The sequence below is a fragment of the Erpetoichthys calabaricus genome, chromosome 12, assembly GCF_900747795.2.
Source record: "Erpetoichthys calabaricus chromosome 12, fErpCal1.3, whole genome shotgun sequence".
NCBI lineage: Eukaryota > Metazoa > Chordata > Cladistia > Polypteriformes > Polypteridae > Erpetoichthys > Erpetoichthys calabaricus.
This window is the reverse complement of record NC_041405.2, coordinates 84,906,127-84,932,935: the sequence shown is the minus strand read 5'-3', so window position 1 is coordinate 84,932,935 and position 26,809 is coordinate 84,906,127. Positions and strand designations below refer to the sequence as shown.

General features: G+C 37.8%; 1 protein-coding gene across 2 annotated transcripts in view; it reads left to right on the top strand.

Moving 5' to 3' along the window:
* The first annotated feature begins 7,838 nt into the window (after positions 1 to 7,838).
* LOC114662373 (tumor necrosis factor receptor superfamily member EDAR-like) overlaps positions 7,839 to 26,809 on the top strand; it is a 52,265-nt gene continuing 33,294 nt past the window's right edge. Inside the window, exons 1-4 of one of the 2 annotated variants that reach the window (XM_028815792.2) lie at positions 7,839 to 7,914; positions 17,576 to 17,640; positions 23,211 to 23,324; positions 25,844 to 26,022. In XM_028815792.2, coding sequence (XP_028671625.1) covers positions 17,608 to 17,640; positions 23,211 to 23,324; positions 25,844 to 26,022 — 326 coding nt within the window. In that variant the 5' untranslated portion in view covers positions 7,839 to 7,914; positions 17,576 to 17,607. The remainder of the gene's footprint in view (positions 7,915 to 17,575; positions 17,641 to 23,210; positions 23,325 to 25,843; positions 26,023 to 26,809) is intronic. The other variant, XM_051935181.1, reaches the window with a different exon arrangement.

The following is a 26,809-nucleotide window of genomic DNA, read 5'->3' as shown; positions in this document are numbered from 1 at the left end:
GCTCGTGTATGTGGATTTCACTTTCACCAAACAACAAAACTTTTAATTCTCGCAGATACGCCTCTTCATTGGGAGACAACACTACTTTTCCCTGATGGCAACTCGAATTAGACAATCTACAAGTCTCCGACTTGAAGTTTAAAGCCAAACAATATCTACATACTTCTGTCATATCACCTATGTCCATATATTCGATCTCTGTCATTTTTACCTTTTTGTCAGCATTGCATTGAATTTTGACTCTGTGGTTGGAATTACATCGTGACAACGTAACATATAACTGCCCGTGAGTGAATATCGTTTCTTTCTCTCTACATGAACAGTGTCTGACAATAGCATTCACACAAATGAGTAATGATTGAACCGTGTGCGTGGCTGTAAATGTTTTAGATGTGGGCAGGATTTTTCCAAATCTCTTTGCATAAAGTCTTGTCTCACAGGGCTTGAAATTTTCTCACGCAGGATTTCACTTTCACCAAACCACAAATCTTTTCATTCTCGTGGATATGCCTCTTCATTGGAAAGAAACACTACTTTTCCCTGATGGCAACACAAATTAGACGATCTAAAAGTCTCCAACTTAAAGTTTACATCCAAACAATATATTTAATCTCTTTTTCGCTGTTCCGTTATTTCACCGAGTAATAATTTCCATTTGCTTGCACTAATGTGATCTTTACTATCATTTTTTTGAGACTTTCAAATTTTCGTACTTCCATTATCTCAAGCATGCTCTGCATGTATATGTGTATCGCACCAACATTTTTGAATTCTTTACGACGTTCTAATTTGTCACCTGCTCTTTGTCTTTTATTTACGGCCCCAGGCGTGGTTAAATCTCATGGCACAAAGTCTCATGTCTCTCTGAGAAAGTCACATCTCGTCTCTCTCTTCCCAAGATGTTTTTATTATAATAGAGATACATATGATTTTTTAATATGGTTGTTCACTCATTTATTCAGTCATTTGTTGGGCCTTTTTATTCCAATACAGAGGTATGAGTTATCAAACTGTATCTCGGCAGCACTGGACACAAAGCAGGAACCATCTGTTACTGTTCATGGTTGATTTATCAAGACTAAAGTGACAGTCCTTCTTAATGTCTTTAAGACCAACAGGCAATACAGGAAAATCATTGTCAAAGTGTTTGTATGTTTCTCAAGTGAAACATAACAACTAGAACTATAGTATATTAATGGCAAAACGCTTCTGCTAGACTCTTGTTACTGTGAACATTTGTGAAAGCAAAACACCTGAGCTGCACCAAACAATAACCCACCCAAACACACACTTTTCATATCCCCAGATAGCACACCTCACAAGTCACTGAGAGATTCTCATTTCCAGTGTACTTTTGAGTGGTTTGCAGAGAAGTGTGATGAGATTGGGATGAGAATTTGCACCTTTAGTTCTGAGGTCAGGGTCCATTCCTGAGAAAAGAGTGACAGACAAGGGGAGAGCAGCTGATCTAATTGAAGGAGTTCAGTTATCTTGGGGTTTGATCTCAAGTATGATGTCACCAGTAAGAAATCATTCCTCTCCATGTTATGACCTTACATGGAGATGCTGGTCACAAACCTCTGCTTCTGCATCTGCAAAGGTCCCTGAGTGATTTTTCTGTGATGACATATAAGCAGAGATGTCTGTGAGAATGACCAAAAAATCAGTGGTAGCAGTTTTGCAGATTTTGAACCAGACAAAGTTGGTGAAGAGGGAGCTAAGTCTTTGAAAAAAGTTGGTCAATTCATATCCTCCCTTATGGTCTCATGTTCTGGGTGGTGGCCAAACAAATGAGATTGTGAGTACTACCAGTTGAAATGATGTTGCTATGTAGCGCTTCTTGGTACAACTTCTGTGAAAGGATGAAGAACTCAGTAATATGGCTGGACAGCTGCTTCTACAAATCAAGAGAAGCCAGTTATGGTGATTTGTCCATGTTGTTAGGATGATTCCAGTGTGTGGTGTACCAGGCAGGGACCACTGAGAAAAAAAACCTGGGCATACTAGAGAGTCTATATGACCAGACTGGCCAGGAAAAGGAATGTACGGGAATCTCCAGAAAGAGATGAAAAGTCCTGAAGATAGGCTGGCCCGATATGTCCAACTCAGCAAGCACCACCATAACCTTCACCAGAAAAAACAAATTGAAGTTACTAGAATGCCTTGCTGCTGCTGTTAAAAAGCAGTCATTTCATGGTTTAAATATAACCCTTTGGCACAATCTGAGCAGGTCTGACCTCATCTTACTGCCACCCACAAGCCTGTATTGACAGTAGCAGCTCTTTGTTATCCAAGCCAGATGTTTTTATGATTGTTGGGGGTTGTTGTTTGTTTTTATCATATTTATTTATTTATTTTTTAGAACCTTTGCAAAATTATAATTTCTCCTTGGGGACAAATAAATTACAAGATAATAATCTAATCTAATCTAAAACCAAATTAAACATTCCATTCATCCATTCATTTTCTAGGATGCATTTGTCCTGGGATTTGATGGTAGCAAGTGAAGCAAGTTAGACCAGATCTCCTTATCCACTGCAAGACGTTCCAACTTTTCCTAGGGCACTGTGAGATATAATCCCTGATATGCTCTCATTTGGCTGTGACTCATACCCTTGGTGTTATGTTTTAGCCAGGCTATGCTCCCTGGCTGATGTTTACTTTCATTTCTTTTGTCCTTTTTGTTATTTTTCATATATTGTTTTATGTGTTTTCATTAATTATGTACATTTTCTTAATATTGTTCTGTTGATTTATTATTAGTTTCTATTAAGTTTGTGTTGTTCTCCTGTTCTTGTGATGCACCAAGAGGACCCACTGTATTTGGAGCAGAAGATGCAGTTATCTAACTGTATCTGCTTCACATGGCTTACTCTCACCTGGACAGAAATGGTAGTACTGTAAGAATTATGTTTTTTGATTTCTCCAGTGCCTTCAGTACCATCCAGCCATCACTGTTAAGGAGCTCTCTGCTGGACAGATGACAATTTGTGTGGCTCAAGGACTGTATTCTATCTCTGATATGGATGTGAGCAAAACTGGAGAACCACAAGGAACTGTATTGCCTCCTTTTCTCTTTACTCTGTACACCTCAGACTGTAACTATAACACCAGGTTATGTCACTTGCAGAACTTTTCTGATGATTTTGCACTTATGGGGTGTATTGACAAGGGGGGATGAGACACAGTACAGTTGACAGGTGTTGAACTTTGTTTCTTGGTGCGGAAAGAATTGCCTGAAATTAAAAATCAGCAAAATCAAGGAAATAGTTATTGACTTTCGCCATATCAAAGCACTTCTATGTCCAGTAACTATTCAGGGAGGGAATGTGGAGGTGGAGCACTGCTACAAGTACTTTGGGGGTCCACATCAATGACAGGCTGGGCTGGCCTAGTAGCACAGAGAAACTATTTAAGAAAGGGCAGAGCAGGCTCTTCTTCTTCAGAAGACTGTGTTCCTTTAATATGTGCAGTAACATCTTTTACATGTTCTACAACTCTGCAATGGCCAGTGTGATTTTCTATGTTGTGATGTTCTGGGCGGGTAACATCACTTCAAGAGAGGCTCACTGAATCAACAAGCTAATTAAAAGGGCAGACTCTGGACCCTCTGGAGGTTATAGCAAAGGAGAGAACTGAAACAAAACTGAGTGTCATTATGAACAATGCTGCACATCCTCTCTTGGACACAGTAACACTGAGGACTTTCAGTCAACAAATTATAAAGCAGAAGTGGGCCAAGAAATTCTGCTGAGGCTCCTTTATACCAACACCATTATGCCTGCCTAATGCCTCACTGTGACTGTGTCAGCCAAGTCAGAAGTATTTGTTCTTTTTAGTTCTCTTTCTTTTAGTCATTCTGGTGTATACTTGAGAGGCATTTGTTGTTTGTCATATTTTTGTTTGTTTATTTATTTATTTATTTGATCTTCTGTTAAATAGCTAATTTCCCCAAGGACAAATAATGTACTATCTATCTATCGTGGCAAAGGCGCTATATAGGCGTCGACCAGACACAGACTGACAACGGAGGCACGTAAAAATGAAACAAAAAGATTTATTTTATTCAGCTGGGGGCCAGGTCTTCCCCGAGTCCCTCAGCCCTAACACAGTTCCGAAACACACACAAGCACAAAGCAAAAGATCACCTCTTCTTTCTCCTCCACTCCTCCAAGGAAGCGTCGTCATCCTCCTCCCGACTCTGGCGCCCGGAGTGGTGATTATCGGCTCCTTTTATAGCCCACCCGGAAGTGGTGCAGGTGCTTGTTGACCTACTCTCGGCTGCACCTCTGGGTGTGGCTGCATTCCTGCCCAGACAGGCTCGTTAGGCCGTGCAGCTCCCCCTGGCGGTGGCCATGGAGCCCAACAGGAATGAGCTCTGGTGTTCCAAAATATTGGCCCGATGCAACCCAGGGGGGCTGCCACCAAGTGTTCTGGGGGACATAGTGTGTATCCCATGGCTGCTCCCCTGGATCCAATGTCAAAGGGGCGTCCTGACCGGGCATGGGTCCCGGCCATCTGCCACACTATCTATCTATCTGTCCGTCTTCGCTGTGCTTAGTGGGTGAAACCCCATGAGGTGGGACCATTGATATGCCATCATTGAAAGACAACTCTCAGTTTATATATTTAAGACTTGGGAGCAGGTCCTTTACTGATTCATTGACTGTTGTTGCTTGAGTTTGTAACAATTGTTTTTTTTTTTTGCTAATTCTTGTTTCTGGATTTCTTTCTTCTGTTTTTGGGATTGCTGTTTACTGGATTGTGGATTGAATTTGTTTCCTGTGGGTCTTCTTTTTAAAAAATCCTTTTTGCACTTATTTTTTTCTTTTTCCAATTTTGTGTTTTTTTTTTTATTTCAAATAAATATTTTTTTATTTACAAAGTGTCTCCTTTGGTCTCATTCTTAAAAGCCGGGGAATTTTCTTTTTTTAATTGTTCCCCTCCCTTGAAGGCTATTTTGATATATTTAGGGACATTAAGGAATATTTTAAACTTTTGAGGCCAAAACCTCTTTTAAGCCTGTGTTGGCCAAAGCTAGCAAGTAGAGTTTGGGGTCCGGCTGCCTGAGGAGAGGCCTATTCTAGGCAAGCTAGGGAAGACCCTAGCCTGATATGTGCATCTTTTTTGAGGCATCATGACCTTTTGCTATTTGGAATACACTCATATTATAATACTTGTAGCAAAAAGCATCTTAGGCAGAATATTGCTGTACATTCAGAATTCACAAACTGTGGCAGGGTTTGAAGATCCACTATCAATAAGCACTAGGTGAGTTTCAGGCCAATATGCAAAATATTACATATTGAGGGGAGGCATAGCAGGCAGGAGCTCCATCAGGTGGCACAAAGGGTAAAGTTCTGAGGCAAGCCCCCAAAAGAGAGAGAAAGTACCAGACTTGCAGTGGCAGAGTACTGCTGCACTAGATGTCAGTGTGAGACCCAAACAAGTATGGTGCAACAAAGTGAAACTACCAGAGGTGACAGAAGGAGAGGAAAGGGAGTAATGTAAGGAAACATACAGTATTCTCCATGAGGCTAGGGGGAAGCCATAACAGCAAAGAGAATGTGTGTGTCTGACTCCCCACATGAAGGGAGCGAGAGACAATTGAAGGCCAAATGACTGCAGCAAAAGAAGGGCTGACCTCAGCCCCAAAAGTGAATGCAGAGTTCATCCATAGGACATCTCAATGAGTCAACAGGAGAGCTGGAGGCAGCAAAGGCAATGCTGTGAGTCAGAGAGAGATGGGAGAGAGTTTTAGTGGCATTGAAGGGGGACATAACTGGGTGATCCATCCCTACCTGGCAGATAGAGGTTCAAATTTTATTAGAGCCAGTTCCAGGAGTTTACTTTTATGTTGTTTACTCTGGTCTACTTGGTCTTCTTTGAGTTTTTTTATCCACCTTTTTTCGCTGTGTCTTCTACAGATGTGCAGAGCAGTCAGGGGTGCAATTTAAGATACATATGAGCTTATGCAGAGTCAGCACATAAGTGTATTCATTTGCTTTCTCTGTTAGGAGCTCAGCCATGGCATGTGATTTGCTTGCAGTTACAGAGTAACACCATGATGCCTATGCTTCAGAGTCAATTTTCTTAACCACTAAATCATTTAATCTTGAAGGAGCAACTGAATGCATGAAATAACTATATTAACAAGTACTGTTCTCAGTGAAATTAATGAAAGAGCAGCACTACAAAGATGGGAGCATAGCACAGAAAGCGAGGTGCACTGGCCAACAGGGCACAATCTGTGTGTGCCAATTGCTAGTGCTGGGAATACTGTATAGAATCCTTAGGTTAGCTTTCTTACAAGCACTAAATTAGTAAGAGCGAGGAAGCATTCAGATGGATCTGATGGTGATTCGATTACATTTCTGTGGGAAGCTTCCAATTCTCCAACAATAGCTCCTTTTGTATTTGATTGTTGAGTTAAAAACAGAAGCAAAGATTATTATGCACAGAGGAACTTATGCCATCTGGGACAAAATCTAAATATTAGAGTGCCAAGGAGAAGTGGGAACTCCAGCTGACATTTTTGGAGGGTGAAAAGTTCTATTCAGGTCAGTGGCCACTGTGTTTTTTAAAATCTTTGATGTTTTGTTTTCTTATTTTTTGTCAGTTCAGAAAGCTGTGGTATTTTTCTAAATCAAAATGCACATTACAGTCATCTATTTTCCAGACCCACATAATCCAATTTTAGGGCTGTAGTGAGCTGCAGCCTCCACTGGTAACACTGGGCACACCAGACAGTCTCCAGTCATGAACTGGGTGAAAGTCTTTCACATGATAATAATATACATTAATTATACAGTATATGACATGGCTGCATGGTTTGGAGTACTTAACAGTGCTAGCACACAGCTCCCCGGACTCTGAAAGGTGTTAAATAAGCAGCACTACAATGTGTTTAACAGATCACTACATTGCACCCATGTACTTGTTACCTTGGCAGCAGCTCCAGCCTAAATGTAGATTATATGTAAGTTGTTTTTATCTTTTTTTTTTTCAAGACAGAAAACAGTTTTTATGTTGTTTTGCCAACTTCATTTAATATATTCTTGTACAACATAGCGTGACATGTTTCATGCATGGACATGCTAGTAAGAATTTCACTGTACTCTCAATTTGTCACAATACTAATACAACTACAAGAGGATTTGCATATTGTACTATACATGCAAAACCCTTTATGAACTTGGAAGATGACAGAGGTCATGCCTCACTTTTTCAAAACAATACAGTTTTACATTTGGCTTTGTGATGCTCCTCTTAAATGCATTTCAAGTTTATATATATTTATATATATATATATGTGCGTGTGTGTAGTAAAAGGGGCATATCAAAGGCAGGAGCTGATTTCTCCAGAGTGTGTTGTTTGTTTATTCAAGAGCAATAACCCAATGTGCTACCACAATTTAGCATGGCTGTGAGCACACCTTCTTACGCTGTGTGTGTGAAAAGTGAGACTGCCTGAGAAGGATCAGTTGCACACGAAGATTTTTTTAAATGCGGAGACTGACTAGTGTGTGACTCATTTCAACTCTGGAAAGGTAAAAAAAAAAGTTTCATTGTGTATTTAACCTGCCTCGACCACTCCACAGTACTGGTCTGTATAAACATCATATCACAAAAGCAGAAGCCATTGTTCGTCGGTTAATGGGGAAAAGAGGAGGAAGTCGTTACTGTGAAAAAGAACCGTTGTTGCAAACTTGACCCTGTCTCGGTGCTGGGGGGCGGATACCACAAGGGGCGGATCTAAAACTTTTTTCGGCCAATCAATGATTCTCCGAATGCTTAATCCTCACCCTTTATAATTCTAATTTCTGCGCCCTGGAATGTGATTTGAGCTGGGAGGTAGCGTCGGGACTGCGGAGAAGCTTCTTCAAAAACTAGGGAGACGAAAAGACTTTGACGGTAAGTCGGTATGGTGCGTTTGCGGTGCAATTACGTGAATTATCAAAGCATGTCTACAACATTTAATGAAACCTTATTGCATGGCATAAATGATTTTTTGGATATTAAGTGTTTTGTTAGTGTCATTTTAACTCAACAAATTTAAGTAGGTGTATTTCTGTTGAAATATACATCTTTTTATTGTAAATGCACATTTTTTAAATTGCCAACACATAAAGCTAAGGTTATATATTTGTCATGTGAACTTTTCAAATAATTTAATTCACCGAGTAACAGTTTTTAGTAGAAGTAGAAGTACGGTTGTTGTGCTGGATAGGGGCGAGGAGTCGATTAACACAAGCAGGCTCACGAAATAACAACGACCCAACAAACCTGTTTGAATCTTCTTATTGCTTTCAATGATTGTTTATCTTTTGCTTATTTGTGTATCCTGGCTGTTTTATGACCTTATTCATACACTTGATGCTGATACTTTCATGAAATATTTTAGTTCATTTTATCCTACCTTTACCTTCAGATGATTTCTAAAAATGTATTATGCAACTTACAGCCCTATCATTCTATTAAACAAGCAAACAAGGCAATTAAATATATTTACAAGAAAACGAAAAAAATAATAAAGCAGTACATTGCCTTGGGTTAAAATTATGCAAATACATTAAGTAATGTTTTGAAATAATGATGTACTTCATTGCTCTCACTTTTTGGCATGAGTGATTACAGAGGATAAATGCAAATAAAAATAATTTTTATAATTGTTTCCTACTTACTAATGGACTACAACGGTTCGGTGCAATTCTCCAAAATACAGAACATCCTCATATGGGTGACTAAGGGTGACACTGTTGCCAGTGGGCTTTAGCAGTCTGCATTTGATTCCCCATCAATTTGTGTGAAAATTGAAACTTCTCTGTGTCCAAAGTGTTGTCCTGTGTGAACCTGGGCTTCCTCCTGCATCTCATATTTTCTTATCCCACGATAACTAATAGTTCCTGTCTCTCTTTCTGATGAAATGCCCCAGTGTAAGATCTTGGAATATGATCCATCACCAGCTTTAGTAACTTATTGCCATATGTGAATTCTTGATTTTCCGGATTAACAGTAATAAAACTACACTTGCATTCGTATCATTATACTGTATCTTGCAAAGCTTCTGCAGAAGAGTCCTGCTGAATACTAAACTGAGCAAGTGTACAGCAATTTTGCTTACAATGCGTTTTGGTGAGTTGTAATAGAAAACCGTAATTTTAAGTCAATCAATCATGGATTATTCAGATGACTTTACCACCCCTCCTCAACTATAGCAGACTTGGTGTGACTAAATAGCACTCATAAATTAATTTTGAATTGATTAATTTTTTTGCATTTAGTGTATGCATGATAAAAATAATTAATTCAACCAAAGTTTATTGTACTGTTTGTTATTGGTGATGCATAGTAGTTTAGGTATTCTGAATACCACCATCACAAAATGTGTAGCTTTTGAGATTTCTGTACATGTTCAAATACTTAAGTTGACTCCTCAAGTTTGAATTATGAAGAAATCTGGTATTAAACTATTGTGACCACCAATATATTGGTTAACATCTCGCTTTACCCAGTAAAGAGTAACACCAGACACAAGGGAAAAACAGTTGGCTCTCCGTTTGGTCAGCCCATTTCATGTCCTGAATCAAAAAGTCATTAGTACTGCTGAGTTACCAGAATGATACTTTAGAGACAGAGCACCCTCCTCTTCTAAAGCAGGTCCAACAAAGAATGGCGACTTGTGGTTGAGAGATTTGAGTATTTTGGTGACCGGAACTGGTGAGGCTTGCAGCAGTTGTACTGGAAGTGGGGTCATTGATCTTCTGACTGCTTCTCTTCCATTCTAATGGAAACAAAATCCGTGTTAATAATCATCCATCACTCTCTTTCTTCCTCCTAATACAACTGAAACCATTTTCTGTAAGACACTCCCTAGGCTCACATGTGTGACACTACTTTGACCTGTTGTCCCAAATTCATTCTTTCACTTTTCACAGACTTGAAATTCATTCTAAACATGTTATTGCACCAATTACCACTACATCCACCCATGTTGTCTTGTGCCTCATTTCCTCTGCTTTCATTACATTGCACTTCTTTATCTAGTTGTGTTCCACATGTTCCAAACTACCTCAACCTGCTCCCTTCGGTATTATTGGTTTTACAACCGTACTTTATCACAACTATGCCCTCGTCTTTGTCTCATACAGAGAAGGACCACAGATTCTTCTGGTCATTCTTATTTCAGCTTTTTCTGTCTTTATTTCATGTTTTACCTTCTTCCATCCTAAACTTCATAAATTTTATTCACCTTGTATGTACTTTTCCATCCTCTGCTAGAGGAGTTTTTAAAAGTCAGATACCAAAAAAGTAATCATGTCCTGCTCCCAAGCAATATTTTATAATTCTTTTCCAACTGTTCAGAAAATGTTTAAATCTGAGTGCAGTATAAGCCCCTTTTCAGACCCTCCTTTTCTTCCTGAGTTGAGCAGCCTCAGTATAAGATCGAATGCTTGCTACAGCCATACCAGAACATTCTAGAAAAAAAAAAAAAACTTGTTTCTGTCATTAAAAGTCCAACATACTCCGTCTTACTGGTCATTTCACAAAGAGTCTACTCAGACCAGTCCCTGAGCTGTTACCTGTGATTCTGGCTGGGGTTTCATCAAAATCACAACACAGATAAGATGGTTGATGGTTACTAAGCCCTTTTAGCCCAATGTCTGATTGCTGCCTAGTTTAATTTCCCTTTGAGTTAAGTCATGACTTTTGAAGCCTTAGAGGTCTATCAATGGAGACCATGCAGAAAGGGTACAGAACTTCAAATTCTTGTAAACCCACATTTCTGAGAACCTTTCCTTTTCTGAGAACACCACAGCAATGGTCGAAAAAGCACAACAGAGACTGCAGTTTCTGGGAGTACTCAGGAAAAACATCTAGGAACAAAAACTATTGGTGGATTTTTTATTTTACAATGACAATAAAGGCTTCTATTCTATTCTATTCTATATGGAAATGCAATTTAATGTTACCTTTACATATTTGGGGATATAGGAGGAATGTCTGCGTGAACACAAGGACAATTTTTTATTTTTATTTTATTAATTTTCATTGTAATCATTCCATACAAATAGATCAATTTATAACCCAACAAAATTGAAGACAAATCAAACCCCACCCCTGAGAAGGAGAGCTTAGCTAAAGGAAAATTGCTTAGGGCTTTTTAATAAGGCAACATTAAACAAAAGAAAGGGAGAAGTAGATATATATGTAAATAAGAGATGGAGAAGGGAATTAAATGTGGTAATAGTTATTACTCTTATTCTAAAATAATATTGATTAAATCCTGCCAGGTTTTGATAAAATTTTGTACAGATCGTCTAACTGAGAATTTGATTTTTTCCAATTTCAAATAATATAAAACATCGGTTTCCCACTGACTTATCAGAGGAGAATTAGGATTCTTCCAATTTAACAAAATAAGTCTGCGTGCCAAAAGTGTAGTGAATGCAATCACCGATTGCCTTTCCTTCTCCAATTCAAGTCCATCTGGAAGAACACCGAACACAGCTGTTAGTGGGTTAGGAGAGATTGTGATACCAAGGCTGTCTGAAAGGCACTTAAAAAATTTTTGTCCAAAATGATGTTAGTTTGGTGCAGGTCCAGAACATGTGACCCAGTGAGGCAGGAGCTTGGTTGCAGCGTTCGCAGGTTGGATCCTGCCCTGGAAACATTTTGGACAGTTTTAAGCGAAACAGATGAGCTCGATATATAATTTTTAGTTGAATAATTCTATGCTTTGCGCATATAGAACTCTAGTGAATTCTCTGCTTTGCTACCTTCCACTCCTTTTCTGATATATTGATTAAGAGATCTTCTTCCCAATGTCCTCTTGGATCTTTGAAAGATAGGGACTCTAAGATTTTATATAATGCGGAAATAGTGTTTAATTCCTCGAAATTGAGCAGTATTTTTTCCAGCATTGTGGAGGGTGCGAGGTGGGGGAAATCGGGCAATTTCTGTTTGACAAAATTTCTAATTTGAAGATAGTGAAAGAAATGTGTAGCGGGGAGGTTGAATTTTGAATGTAATTGTTCAAAAGATGTAAATATGTTGTCTATATAAAGATCTCTGAGCATTTTAATCCCAAAACACAAGGACAATTTGTAAACTCCACAAAGACAATAATAATGAGTGGATTTCAAACCCAGGATGCTGGACTCATACAGCATCAGAGCTAAGTACTGTGGTACAATGCCACCACAGAATATCTGTAACCTCTTGTGTATTTCTGTTCTATGTATATTTATGAAGAAGTCACTGTAGTTGGCAGTCCTGCCTCACAGCTCCATCAACGTAGTCACTGTCTCTGTGGAGTTGGTGTTGTTTTCTGCATGTCTGTCTCTATTCTCTCCATTTTCTTTGTTTCTTGCCACATGAATGTGCATGTCGGGTTACCTAATGACTTTAAATTGGCCCTTATGAGTGCATATATGTGCCTGATTATGCTCAGTGATGGCATGTCATCTCATATGAGCCTGATTCCTTCCTTGATCCTGTTGCAGGATCCTCAAAATCCTACAATGAAAAAAAAACAGAATGGATATGTTTTTGAGATGAGTCAATTATGTTAAAGAGCAGAGAATTATGTTAAATGATATGCAATTAATTTAAGTGTATTTGATAAAGCCCGTGTCATGGATGGGAGTATGAAAAAGAAAGGTAACAGTAGCACTGCTTTGATGCTGGGTGCTGCCAGTTTGCAAAACCGAGCAGAAAAGAGCATATGCATGGTGTTATTGTGCATACGCACCGTTTATATAGTACATGAGGACCCAGTACTTTTGGAATGCCAAACATAATGCGTTTGTCTGCCGGAATGAATACATTTTGAACCATTTACTTGCAGGGAAAATTAATTATTCCCAGATAAAGATTAAAAAAAAGATGATATTTTCCATTGAGGAATGGTAGGAGAGATAGGATTTTTCTTTTAAGCAAAATGAGTCTTCATTAGTAAGCAGAGTTGTGAAGGATACCACAATAGATTTGTACAATGTTATCTCAGGTGGTGTTTCTCCAAATACACCTGTTTTGTAACAGGAAGTAATTTTAGATCAAATGCTGTCATACAGATATGCAAAAATATTAAATGAAAATGGACTGAGTGTAGAACATTTCTAAACCATTTGAAGTAACAAGGTTGATGACATTGTGTTGTTCTACCACATCTGACAGAATAATTATAATTCAGTGACCAGGGGCCTCATGTATAATACTGTGCGTAAAATTGGCGTATGGACAAAAGTGGAAATGTGTGTATGCAGAAAAAAATCCAGATGCATAAATCAGTGTGTACACCAAGTTCCACGCTTTTCCCCTTTACAAATCCCAAAGAACGTGAAATTTAATGCATGTGCATACACCTACAGCCCCACCCTGACACCTCCCAGAAAATTCACATATTTTAGTATGCAAATCAATATAAATATCACCTTCTGATCAGAATTTGGTTAAAAAACAATGAAAAAGGCACATGAAAAAAAAGAAGAATTTCAGCAAATGCGAAGTGGAGACAAGGACAAACGTACTATTTGTTGGCTTACACAGTGGTATAAGAAACAAAAGCGTGGCGGAGATACTCAAAAGTTCAAGCTCAGAAAGTCGCACAATGCCTGAAAGAAAAAAGAAGTGGCCAGATATCACAGTTGACATGAAAAGGTGAGTCGCAGCCCAACATCTGTTTATTCTGTTTCAGACAATATTACAAAACTGACCCCCATGCAATGGTCAGGCGGTGATGATGCTGCTGTGCCAAGTATCTAAGTCCTAAGTCTTTGGTCGCTGGCTGCACACACACCTCAGCCTCAGAAACTGCTGGGAGGCCATCTTGCTGTGTGCTGACAGACTATTCAGGAGTTGCAAAATGCAATAGTGGGTGCTGTAAGAGATGTGGCCAATTAACTAAGTAATATAAGGTCTGTACTAATTGATATCACCAGTAATTAAATGAATTGGTTAAAAAAATGTTGCATCTTATTACCTGTTTTTACATTCTGTTAATTACATTCAAATGAAGTTTAACACTGTCCGGTCTGGCTGATCATTTGGTGGGTCAGGGTCAGGTTCATCATAGCACATCTGTTCAGGTACATGCTAAAGCAGCCACGGTAGTTGGAATAGTTTGGCCATTCCATGCACCAAAATATAGTTACAGAATGTTTACAATTTTAAGTGAATTAAATGTGTAAAAGATATGCAATTAATTTTGGTGTATTTGATAAAACCCGCATCATAGATGTGAATCTAAAAAAGAAAAGTAGACCACAGAAACAGTAGCACTGCTTTGACACTGGGTGCTGCCAGTTTGCAAAAACGAGCAGAAACATGCGTTCGCAAGGGGGAACCCTTCCATGAAAATGTGCGTGGCTTTACGCCAAGTTTAGTTTTTATACATCTGAAAGTGAGGGTGGAAATGGGCATATGCAACATTTTTTGTGCATACGTACAATTTTTACATGAGGCCCCAAAAGACCAATGCCAATTTCCAAAACCAGAGAATCCGTCCTATCTTTCAGCAAAACCTAAAAAAGGGAAAGTAAAAAATCAAATTCGTAAAATATGTAGCAAAGATCTTTAAATAGAGAATTTTAACCAACAAAAAGCGTACAAGCTCACAGAAGTTTGATATGATTTATTTGTAGATTCAAATAGGGTTGGATCCACTGTGCCAGTACTTAAAGGGTCATGCTGATGATGTCATAATGTGCACCTTCTGGGAAAGTCTCCCTAGTAACCTAACAAAATCCAACAACGCATCTAGACTCAAGATGGCAAAATCCAAAGAAAAGACGTAAAGCAAGATGAAGTAAAAACACAATTCTATTTACAACAAAACCAGAAAAAAATTCTATAGTGGTATATTGTAGCACATTGGCTACATTTCATTCGATTTTAAACAAGATATACAGTATGTCAGCAATTTACAGTTTTAAGGTGTAATATAGCACAAACTGAAGAAAAATTTTAATGTGTGACAGAATTTAATTCCTTATCTGCTATTTTAATTAAAAGATCCCTTTCCCACCATCCCATGAGATAGTCTGGGGATAAATTCCTTGAAACACTTTTTTATCTTCATACAAGTAACTAGTATAGATATTAATGGAAGATGAGGGAAACGGGCAAGTTACTTTAATTAAACTTTTAGCTTTTCAGAATTTGGCAAGAATTAATTAATTCAGTAATAATAGATATGAACAACTACTTTAGACAGGATTCTTGTCCTTTATTTCTCTGTATTCGATAGTGAAAAGGATCAGCTGTTCAACTTGACTTAAATTTTTTTTTTTGGAACACAATACTATTGTATTGATTGTACTGCTGACTGAATTTTGTTTTAAAGTTTTGTGTTTTGTTCTCATAATAAACCTTTTAAAAATTAAATTTTTACATCCAGCTGCCCCTTTGGTGCTGTAATAACCTTGAAATAATTTCACACAGTGTCAAGCTGCTAGATGTTATAAAGTAAAAGATTATTGGAATAATTTTTTTAAAAGCTGAATGTAGAGAAAAGCCAAGCAAAATGACACCTTTTATTGGCTAACTAGAAAGATTACAATATGCAAGCTTTCGAGGCAACTCAGGCCCCTTCTTCAGGCAAGATGTAAACTGAAAAGCTGAAGAAATGCAGATTGAATAATTTTTGGACTAACATCAATCAAAACATAATCTGGTAAGTCATATTTCCATCGAAAGACCAAGGTCTAGAAATCAAGAAAACAATGCAGCAGATAATGAATTCCACAAAGAGAGATTTCCAAGGCAGGAAACTGTCAAGACACTAGAGAAGTAAATAGTAGTGATATGTAAAACTATTCTTTTTAGTGATTTATTTAGTTCAGTTCACCAAAATGACTGGAATCTTTGAATCACTGATTCATTCACTTCCAATACAATACTAAGCTATATCCTAGTTTAAAATCTAGAATAGTGTAACAACTTTAAGAACCAAACAATATAAACAATACAAAAATCAAGCAACAAAATAAATAATTCACAAATAATAAAACTAATCAAACAAACATTTTTATAGCCTGGATGTCAAAAGAAACACATGTGAGTGCTTACATCTTTTATGACTAAATAAAATTGATTTCAGTTTTGGATTTAACTAGCGTATAATCTACATAAACAGAATGAGATATGTTGTGTATGACAAAGTTCTATGTGCCTGTAATATTCTATTAGTGTATGCTGCAGTTTAAACGTAGGCTAAGAAAGTTGTGTTGTTCATATTATAATTATACATTTATAAATGTAGCTCCATAAAAGTATTAACAATTTCCAGTAGATGGCCCTCTGTCAATTGTTGTGTCTTTTGTACAAATGCAGACGGGATTAACAACAGGTGTCATTTTACTTTATTCAATATATAGTGAGAACAATAATTGAGTTTTCCACAAACATAGCTTCCCGGCTGTCAGTCTTGATCCTTCTCTGTGTCACTTGCTGCAAATTCCTGCAACTTCTTTCTTTTATATCCCCTCTTTTCTGATGCAACATATATCATCAGTGAACTGAACTGAGATTCAATGTACTCTTAGTCTCTTGTTTGCAGTTCGTTCCTCCGTTCAGTGCACAAACTGATTCTTTCAGTGAATTAGTTCAATGTACTGTACTGTGAGTCTCTTGTCTGCAGTTCGTGATCGAACTTGCAGTGGTTCTCCGGATCAGTAGGGTCATGCTGGTTCACTCAATCAGACACTGTACTGAGATGGTCATAATCACTCAGTCAGAGTGAACCAATCAATGGGAGGTGCTTGGTGTCATCTACCAAGTCAGTCATTGGCTGGTTGTCATCATGTCTGTTTTGCTGAAACAGTTTATGATAGATTGTTTCCCGAAGACAGCAGGTATTTAAGTGAAGTTAAGATAGATAGATAGATAGATATGATGGCTCCATACTGTCACAGAATGAAATATAAAACATAGCACGCACTGCACATATCTTGAAAGGATTTGTTCTTTAATGTCATTGTACAAGTACATTTGTTCAGAACCCAAGACAAGTACAAAAGAACTAGTTTGTTCATTCATTGCACATCACTATTTAACAGGTTTCTCCTAGTATCCTAACTAAATTCCTATTGATAGTGCAAGAATGCAGGTTTTCAGTCTCTGTGAGACACAGAAGCCAGTGGGAAATGCAATGAGAGGAAAGCAGAGAAATGCAACAATAATGTTATGGCCCTGACAGATTAGAGGTAGCAGTATAAAATACATATACCATTACTGTAGCATAGATAGACAGATATACTGAAATAGCTTGATTATTTGTCCCCAAGGGGAAATTAAAAGTTTTACAGAATTTAAAAAAAAATAAATTATAATAATAAAAACAAACAACAACCCCCATCCCCCAAACACACATAAAAACTTTTGGCTTAGATAACATACTGAGTGAAACAGTAAGATTTATTTCACACATACAGAAATATCCCATTTTAGATCATATTACAAAAAGTGTCTCAGACAGGTAACAGGAAAGTACTGTATTGCAAAAGAAAACTGCTGGAAAATGTGTTTAATTGGATGGAATATTGATTTTGGTATTTTTCTGATTTTATTCCAGCACTGTCTGCAAAAACAGGGGGATCTGGCACAATGGGTTATTCATCCATTCTTTTGAAATTGCTGGTAGGTTTTACTGAGTGTTTATTCATTTCTCACCTCGTCTGTCACATGTATGCCTTTCTCTTACTAGTGCAATTGTCTGAAAAGACGAGTGAGTGTCTCTGTTCAGCTTAGTGGTAAGATTTATTCCTCATGGAGGAGACCTCTAGCGCTTATGTAACATCTGATATTGGCATTTCATAGGAAATCGGGGCAGTCACCTTTAGGACCTCAGTCCATACAGCAACAAAATGGTGTTATAAATACAGTAAAACCTCAATTATCCATCAGGGGGCGGGACCGAGGCCATGATGGATAAGAGAAAAGATGGATAACTTTAAAAATGATATACAGTAGGTTAGTTTAGTGAATAGTTGTATTTATTTACAAAACAAAACTATATTAACAAAATATAATATAGTATTAAAAAAATGAATTAATTCATATAATATTAAAATGACCAATGTAATAAGCAAATACTGTACAACTCAGAGGTACTGGAGTTTTTCTACATTTTTTTGTTCCATAACAAATGGTGCCCATCTTATACTCCATTACATTAGCTTACCGTAATGAGAATATTATGAGTACTGCCACTGAATATACTGTATGTAACACTGATCCTTGTGACTGCAGGACTGCATGGGTAATTTAGATGCATAATTAGCCATGTGCTGCCCTTACCAGTTAAAACAAGCCTTAAAGGAGCACTCCATCCCCCACCCCCCAGCCTCGAGACCCTATTTGAATAATAACAATAACAAAAGATTCATTACTATTTAGAAGGGGATTCGAACTTCTTGGTGGAAGGATAAAAAGTGTGAAGCATCTGCACAGATAGATTGGACACAACGAAGACATTAGAGCTGTGCCCTGAGCATAACTTCAAATAATGGAATGAGCAAATTCCACACCACGGTTTTGAGGCACAGCCAATGTGAGCTCCAAGACTGGATCTCTGTAATGCAATGATATATTTATTTTTTTTACTTATTGTTAGTTTGTGGCCATTTGTTATCTGTTGTCTGCATCTTATGTTGTTTAATGCACAGTGACGCAGTGATTTCCACTGGACCCTTACACCTCATATAATATTTTTGTCCACAGTAATTAGACCTGCATATTTGGCAGACACTTCCCTAGCCCTCTGGGATGCTTACAAGACTATTGCACCATTATAATTCACTCAAAGCTAGTTCTGTTCCATCTTCCCTTTTGACTTCAGTGCGTTTCATTGAGTTCGAAATTCCTGAAAATTATTGTGATTTTGCCAGATTTGTCTAAATTCCTTGCAAAGCTACTTATCACTGTGCATCACTAAGGGCCCTCTGTCCCACAACCCATTCTTCAAAGTAGATGTATATAAGTGCAGTTGACGATCCAAACATGACAACACTCGACCACACACCTTCTTCAAATCTGAATGTATTTTATAGTACTGGTACTGGTAGTGGAAAGTTTAGGATGTCTGTTGCACTCTGTTTGACTACTTAGCTTTAAACACACTTTAAGCAGTCACAGGTGGAAGTGTCCACAAGATCAATTTCCTGAGGGAAATTATTACTTCTCCTGGTTTAAATAATCTGTCTGAATATTTCAGAAATCGATAAACTTATGTTGAGGAGCTGATTATGCAGTGCTAACCGCAGTAGCACTATTTCGAGAGCAACCTGCCTTATGTAGTCTGGTTACTTTTTAAACTAACAAGTAACCTAACACAATATTTATTTTATTTAAGTAAAAATATCTACATCATTATTTTCCCAGTAGCACTGGGTATAAAGCAAGAAGCACGAGTACCGATGCCCTGCTTCTTTGCGGAGCTCAATTGCACAGCCAAGCAGGAGAATGTGCTATGTGCAATCTGGTAACAGAACCATATTAATAAAGTGTCAGTTTAGTTTTAGCCCAGCTTATTTGCTATAGATATGTTGAAACAGTGTGACTGGGTGACACAACTGCCAATGTTCATACGTTGAATCTTCGGGGGCTCAGTTCAAAGATATAAAAAGGGGATGAATGTTATTTACTTCAGAGTTCATAAAGAACTAAATATATTTATTAAATACAAGTAAATTATTACAGGCTTCATGCTTGTTTTCAGATCCATGGTGGCTGATGATGACGTTTAACTCTTTTTTGCACATTTAAATGACATTAGAATGTTTTGTCAAAGGAGCACTCCAGAATATTACCTACACATGTAAATGCGTGTTTTTAAGAAATCGGGTTCCCGCCTTAACCAGGTTACTCTCCTTCTCCTGGTTATGTGTGTACATGTAAACTCATTCAATGTTGTGATTCCTGGAATACAACAATGACAAGGTGTGAGGCCTCTAAAATACAACCAAAAACAGGCCAACACCCAACTGTCCGGAAAAAGCTCGTTTTCAGCAGCCCGAGTGACTACAAAAAATGTCTGGCTTCGGTCTACACCTGAACAAATGACACTTTAGTGTCAGAATATTCCAGAATATCGGAATAGTCACAAAACATAATCAAAATGCCCGACAAAAGAGAGGAGAACTGTCAAACCATGGTTTGTAAAGAGCATGGCAAAAATGAATTTTTATAAAAGAGAGGTTTTATTTACACAAAACAGAAAATGTGATAAAAAACACAAAAGAGCAAAAAGGAGGCAAATGAGTTCCACAAATTCAATCCAATTGTAAACCAATAAACATAAGCAAAATGTTAGCAAAACGAGTAAATCCAGGGAGCATAATGAGCAATACTTAAAGGAAAGACAAAACCATCTTCATCAGAGTGCATTTAGGTGAACATCAAGGGACTACAATACTCAACCTTCGTTTAGTGGTGAGGTAAGAGTCACCAACCCCCCCGGGGGGAACCACCCACCAAATACTTAATAACATAGGAGAACATAATTGCAGACATAGGAACTAAATTAGCATAAAATACTTAATTAGGCAAGTAATATAGATAAAAAGCAATAATAACAAATGATAGTATTAACAATGAACAAGAAATGCGTAAAAGAGAAATTTAAACAAATCAGGTAGCCACCAACACCGCAAGTTCCAACCCTGGAAGCACACTGCCATAGATTTATACAAACTAACCTCTTGTGAGAGAGACATTTGTGGTCAGTAAGACCACTGTCTACCACTGTATTTGTGTTCTGTGCACGGCCTTATGAGAATGATGAGCAGGTACATCAAGTTAACAGACATTGAGGAAACAAAATAATTGAGTGGAACACATACACAATACTTATTCTTTCCCCAGCTGAGGGCTGCCAAAATTATATTAACTTTAAAGGATGGACATATATTATTCTTCAGGTCCTTGTCAGTGACGAGAGACATTTGTGTTGACACATCTGTCATTAGAGAAGCATGTGATAAAATTCCTATCACATGGCACCAAATATATGTGTACATGCATTATTTTTGCCTGTTCAAAATATTTCCACTATAGTTGTTCACACCATTTTAAGTATCAGCAAATAATTTATTCACTAATACAAAATGGAAAAAATTCCCCTCTTTTTATTTGTAAAATATTATTGACAGTTACCACAAAGCAATGTCTATTAGATAGATAGATATTACCCACATCAACAAACATTTCAAAGCATTAACACATTTCATGCATAAAATGTTTAGGATGGAGACCTGGCAAATGACTAGCTAAATTTTCTTAGATTAAAATTCGAATACAGAAGTAGTGGAATAATGTAATACATAGTATGTTGAAATGCCAGCTGAGGGAGAAGTTCCATTATGGTAATTCATCAGTAAATATTCCTCAGGATTGTTATTTGGGCAGTTGATTAGAATGGAAAAAAATAAATATTGTAATAATTTTTAAGTTCTCCTCTACATTGTGTATGCATTTTCACATAACAATTAGCAAAGCACAGCAGTGTGGAGATGGAAGTGGTAGTCATTCTTCGTATGCCACTGCTGGCTGTTCTGTAGTCAGTATGCCAGGATATGCAGTCCACAAAGAGGAGTCCTTCCTTAAATTCCAAGCTGTCCTGTACCATTAAGAGAAAGTCCATTAATCCTTGAGGAAGATAGATCTATTACTACATGCAGATGAGCCACTCAGTATTTTCTGGAGAGGAAGTCAGATAGCAAAGCATCACTCATTGAATGTGTCACTATTTAAAATGTTAAGATGTACCATATTTTCCAAAATGAGAAGATCTAAAACCTCAAAACTTCTAACACACTCAAAAATATTTCACTTACTGTAATTTAATAAATTAAATAAAGAATTAAGAAATTAAAACCACAAAAATATAAGTTAAAAAAAACAAATAGAGGAAAAAGTACTAAATTTAACTCACAAAGTTATTCTACTTAAAAGTAAAAATGGCAGGAAAGTGTAAAAGGAAAGAAAAGAATGAATGTGGTCAAAAAGAAGAAAAACGGAGTAAAAAAACCTGAGAGATCAAAATGACAGAGATGTGCAAATGCTAAGCAAAATCATAGTTAGAAGATGAGAGCAAAAATATCTAAAGCCAGAATTAAAATAGAGTTTTAATAAATTGTATGCACTGACTTGGACAACCAAAAAGTGTACATCTTTGACCTTTATATTGTTGTGATGGTGATGTTGTACTTTGTGCACTTCCAGCTGTCCCCACATGGTAATACGCAGCAACTATTGACAGTCAGACCCCAAAATGGCGGTAGAAAAAAAAATGCTGCCACAAAAACACCTGAAAATAAACTAACTCATTCATAAAACAAAAACAAATGTAAAATGTGTGACAAAACAGATTCCCCAGTCTAAAATGGGTAGTAAAGCTCATAAAAATAAATAATAAAGAGCCCAAAAAAATTTGCAACAAACCCGGATAACAAAAGTGTCACATAATTAACCACACGTCAAAGTGTGTAAACTGAAAATCAAAATCCTTAAAAACAAAGTTCTAGTGTAAACCAACAAAACCCAAAAGACATAAGTTTAAAGACAAAAAGAAAATAAAAGATTAAAGGCTTGTAAATTAAGTAGAAGCCCCAATGACAACAAAGAGCAAGGGACTGCAAAAGAAAATTTAAAAAGAACAATGGCAAGGTAGCAAGAGGAAAACAATACGCATAAGGAAAAGTCCATCCACCAACTATGATATCCACCAGTGTCGTGATGTTTCATCAAATCTCCAGTGAATGTTCAGCACTCGCAGTAACTGACTGTTAATCTAGAGAAGCATATTATACATTTGTTTGATTGCTGGTATTGTTATTTATTTCACAGAGAAAGGTATATGAATTCAGCATTTAACATCTTTTCTGTTTGGGAATTGTAGAACACATTTAAATGTTTCTGTAAATGTCTTCAGTGGGAAAAAAGATTTTTTCTGAAATTCTGTGACAAGTTACATACTTTCTTCCATTTTCTCTGGCAGTCAAAGCTCATCATGCTTTTGGAATTGTGCAAAACATGTGGTGACAGTTTGCATGGGTTTCTCACATTTCTTCACGGTCACTATTACTGGTGAAAGCCATTTGTGATGATCCACTGTAATTACTTTTGCTTCTAGCAGTTCTCTCTCCTTTCCTCTCTTCCACATGTTCCTTTTACTCACAGTCACTTTATCTTTCTATCCTTGTGTCTAGGTTCTGGGTCTTATCTGCTCTGGGTGCTCTGGATGTAGTGAAACTCAGTATCACGCTGCGGATGGAGCCTGTAAAGAATGTAAAAGGTGTCCAAAAGGGCAGGAACTCAGCGAGGTGCGGAGCTGGAGGAGAAAGTCTGCCTACTAACACATCATTTACCCAACGATATCATATCTGTTTCTCACACTACTGATGTTATGCATGTTAGCAGCCTCTCCTGCATGCTTTTCACTTTGCCAATATTCAGGTTCAGACATATTTAAACAAATAACACTGTAAAAACAGAAGCAGTATAATCTAAAATATGCTTTTATTGTGGCATTCAGGTAAGCGTAATTGTCACTGGTTAGTTGGTTACAGAAATGATGCATCATGAAAATATCCTGAAATGCATCTGCATAACTGGATATTTTAGTGCTCAGTGTGTGAATCGCAATATGTGGAGACTCACAAACAAGGATGTATCACAGAAATAAAAATATAAAACAAATTCTTGCCATCTTAATAATTATCTACTACCTATGTTTATATATCAAAGGCACTGATAAAAGTACACAGCTCCTTATGTTCTGCCACCTCTTTGCAATTTGTGTTCCCTCGCCACTCACCGACCAATTTTTGTGTTCTTTTTAGGATCCAGTCACATGCTATCAACATGTCAAAAGTCCCAAAATAAAGGATGAAGCAGCCCTTCTTTCTGAGACCTATTAGACACAGATTTCATAATATTCCTGGACTCTCTCACTAAGTTTTAGTCAACTTAGGACCCAAAGGCAGTGGCCATTGCTACCTTGGCATGATAGCCATTTCAAATGGGTACCTGCATGTTTATAACCTACTGTATAAGCCAGTATTCTAACTTCCTTCATGCATTGTGAAACCTGCTCTTCTACAGGGTCGCCAGAGTTCACCAGGAGGCCCGGGTTCGCTTCCCGGGTCCTCCCTGCGTGGAGTTTGCATGTTCTCCCCATGTCTGCGTGGGTTTCCTCCGGGTTCTCTGGTTTCCTCCCACAGTCTAAAGACATGCAGGTTAGGTGGATTGGTGATTCTAAATTGTCCTTTGTGTGTGCCCTGAGGTGGGCTGGCGCCTTACCCGGGGTTTGTTTCCTGTGTTGGCTGAGATTGGCTCCTGCAGACTCCCGTGACCCTGTAGTTACAATATAGCAGGTTGGATAATGGATGGATGGATGTCCTCAAGTTCATGATTCACCCTAAAGCCGAAAGAATGTTACTAGATCTAGTTTATCAATGTGTTTGAGAATTTTAAATACCTGGATTAGGCTGAGACTAGACAGGTTTAATTCTCTGAGTCTGTCAGAGTAGGACATGTCTTTATTACCTGGCACTGCTATGTCTTTTTTGTACCGTGGTGACCAGAACTGGACACAATAACGTCTTAACGTCCCTTGACTTAAATTCAACAGTTTTTATGATATAAGCTAACATTGTTTGCCTTTTTAGTTGCTTCTGTGCATTGCTTAGTCGATGAAAATGTTGCGTCAGCAGACACCCTTAAATCCTTTTTTGAGGTTGCTTCCTGTATGACAGTGTCAACCATCTTGTGTTTGTAATTGATGTTCCTTTTGCACGTGTAGCACTTTTTTTTTATTCTTTTTGCTGCTTCCTCTGTGTCTACCATCCCTCCAATTTTAGTGTCATCTGCGAATTTGACAAGTTGACTAACTATACCAGAATAAATGTCTTTAATATAAATCAGAGAAGGTAATGGACAGACCCCTGAGGGACTCCAGTGATGACTTTACTCCATGTGGAGCAGTACTCCATCTGGCAGTACTGACCTCTTTCCTAATCACTTATATTACCTGACCATTGACTGTGCTACTACATTTAATTATTTATACAGAAAGGTGCCATTAGGTTGTGGAATACTGAGTGCATCATTTTGTAATCAAGGGCTTCAGAGGAATGTATAATAACGACACGTTATTAACCACACAAATAGCATATAAAGTTTTTTTAATGCACAGATTAATCAGAAGAAGATCCGGACACACTCTCTGCCATCAGCTTTAGTCTGTAGTGTATATCTTCTATCTTGAATAGCACCCCACAAGGTTCAGGTTATTGGGATCTTATCTTGAAGGCAAGTTGGGGAAACACTGAACCTATGAGCAGACACACAAAATTAAATGTGCGCTACAATGTTCATTCTGTTTTCTTCAGTTATCCATAGACAAAGTTAGTCTGTTGAAAGGCCTTATGAGAAATTAAACTCTTCTTTCCATGCCATGTGCTCTGCATATCCCCTTATCTCTGATGTCCCCGCTAGTATCTGCTGTGGTTTTGATGTTGTAGCCATATGTAAAAGATTTTTCACTAAATGCAACATGAAGCATCTTTAATTACTCAGCACATTATCCTGGTAGCAAGCAAAAGAGACAATGCCTTTTTGCTGTTGTCCTAAGACAAAAACCAAACTTCCCAGTGTGTAGATGTCTGGAAATCTCACAGCCTAATAGGACCTTATAAAGATTAGCAGGATAAGTATCAGCTTCCATCAGTTAGAACTCAGTCACACCCAAATCACAGCCTACTGCATACCAGCTTTGACAAACAAAGGCCAGAGCTTATTATTTTTGAGCATGTGTGTTTTTTGTTTTTATCCCATGCAGGAGTGTGGCTTTGGCTTCGGAGCAGAGGCCTACTGTGTGGAGTGTAAAGAAGGCTGGTTTAGCATGGAACATGGCTCGGATCCATGTCGTCGCTGTACACAGTGTTCAGTAGAGAATCGGGAGGAAATTGCACCTTGTAAGCCTATTTCCAACTCCAAATGTGGCAGATGCAAAAAAGGGTAAGCATCGTCATTTACTTACAATTTCATTCTGAAGTTTTCCTTATTTGTTAAGGACCAAAGTGACATCTACTGGTTGTAAATGTCCTGAGCTGTGCTTTAGACTAATTAGAAAAATATCCAATCTGATTTACATGTTTTTATTCAGCTGATGCTTTTCTTCAAAGTTTGAGTGTATTTAATTCGTAAAATTACAAAAGTTTTCATATTTCTACAACTGGAGAACTGGTAGGAGACAACTTCTTGTGGGTCAGGCATTGACTCAGTAGGGAATTGAATTAGCTTCCATATTTTTTTCAAGGGCATATAGCACCTTGGGTTACACTACCAGCTTGTTTCAGGCTTAGACTGCTCTCATCCATGCTTCCATCAGTTTCACTGTGGTTTCATAAACAGCTTGAGTCAATACACAATAAATCAGTTCTATGTATCTAGCATTTTACATACAGTGAATATAAAGAGTATTCACCTCTTGAAAGTTTTCACATTTTAATATTATTCAGTATTGAATCACAGTGGATATAATTTGGCTTTTTGCAACTAACTAACAGAAAAACACTCATTAACCATCCATCCCGCTATATCCTAACACAGGGGTCTGCTGGAGCCAATCCCAGTTAACACAGGGTGCAAGGCAGGAAACAAACCTCAGGCAGGGCGCCAGCCCACTGCAAGGCACACACACACACCAAGCACAATTTACTATTGCCAATGCACCCTATGTCTTTGAACTGTGGGAGTAAACCTACGCAGGCACAGGGAGAACATGCAAACTCCACACAGGGAG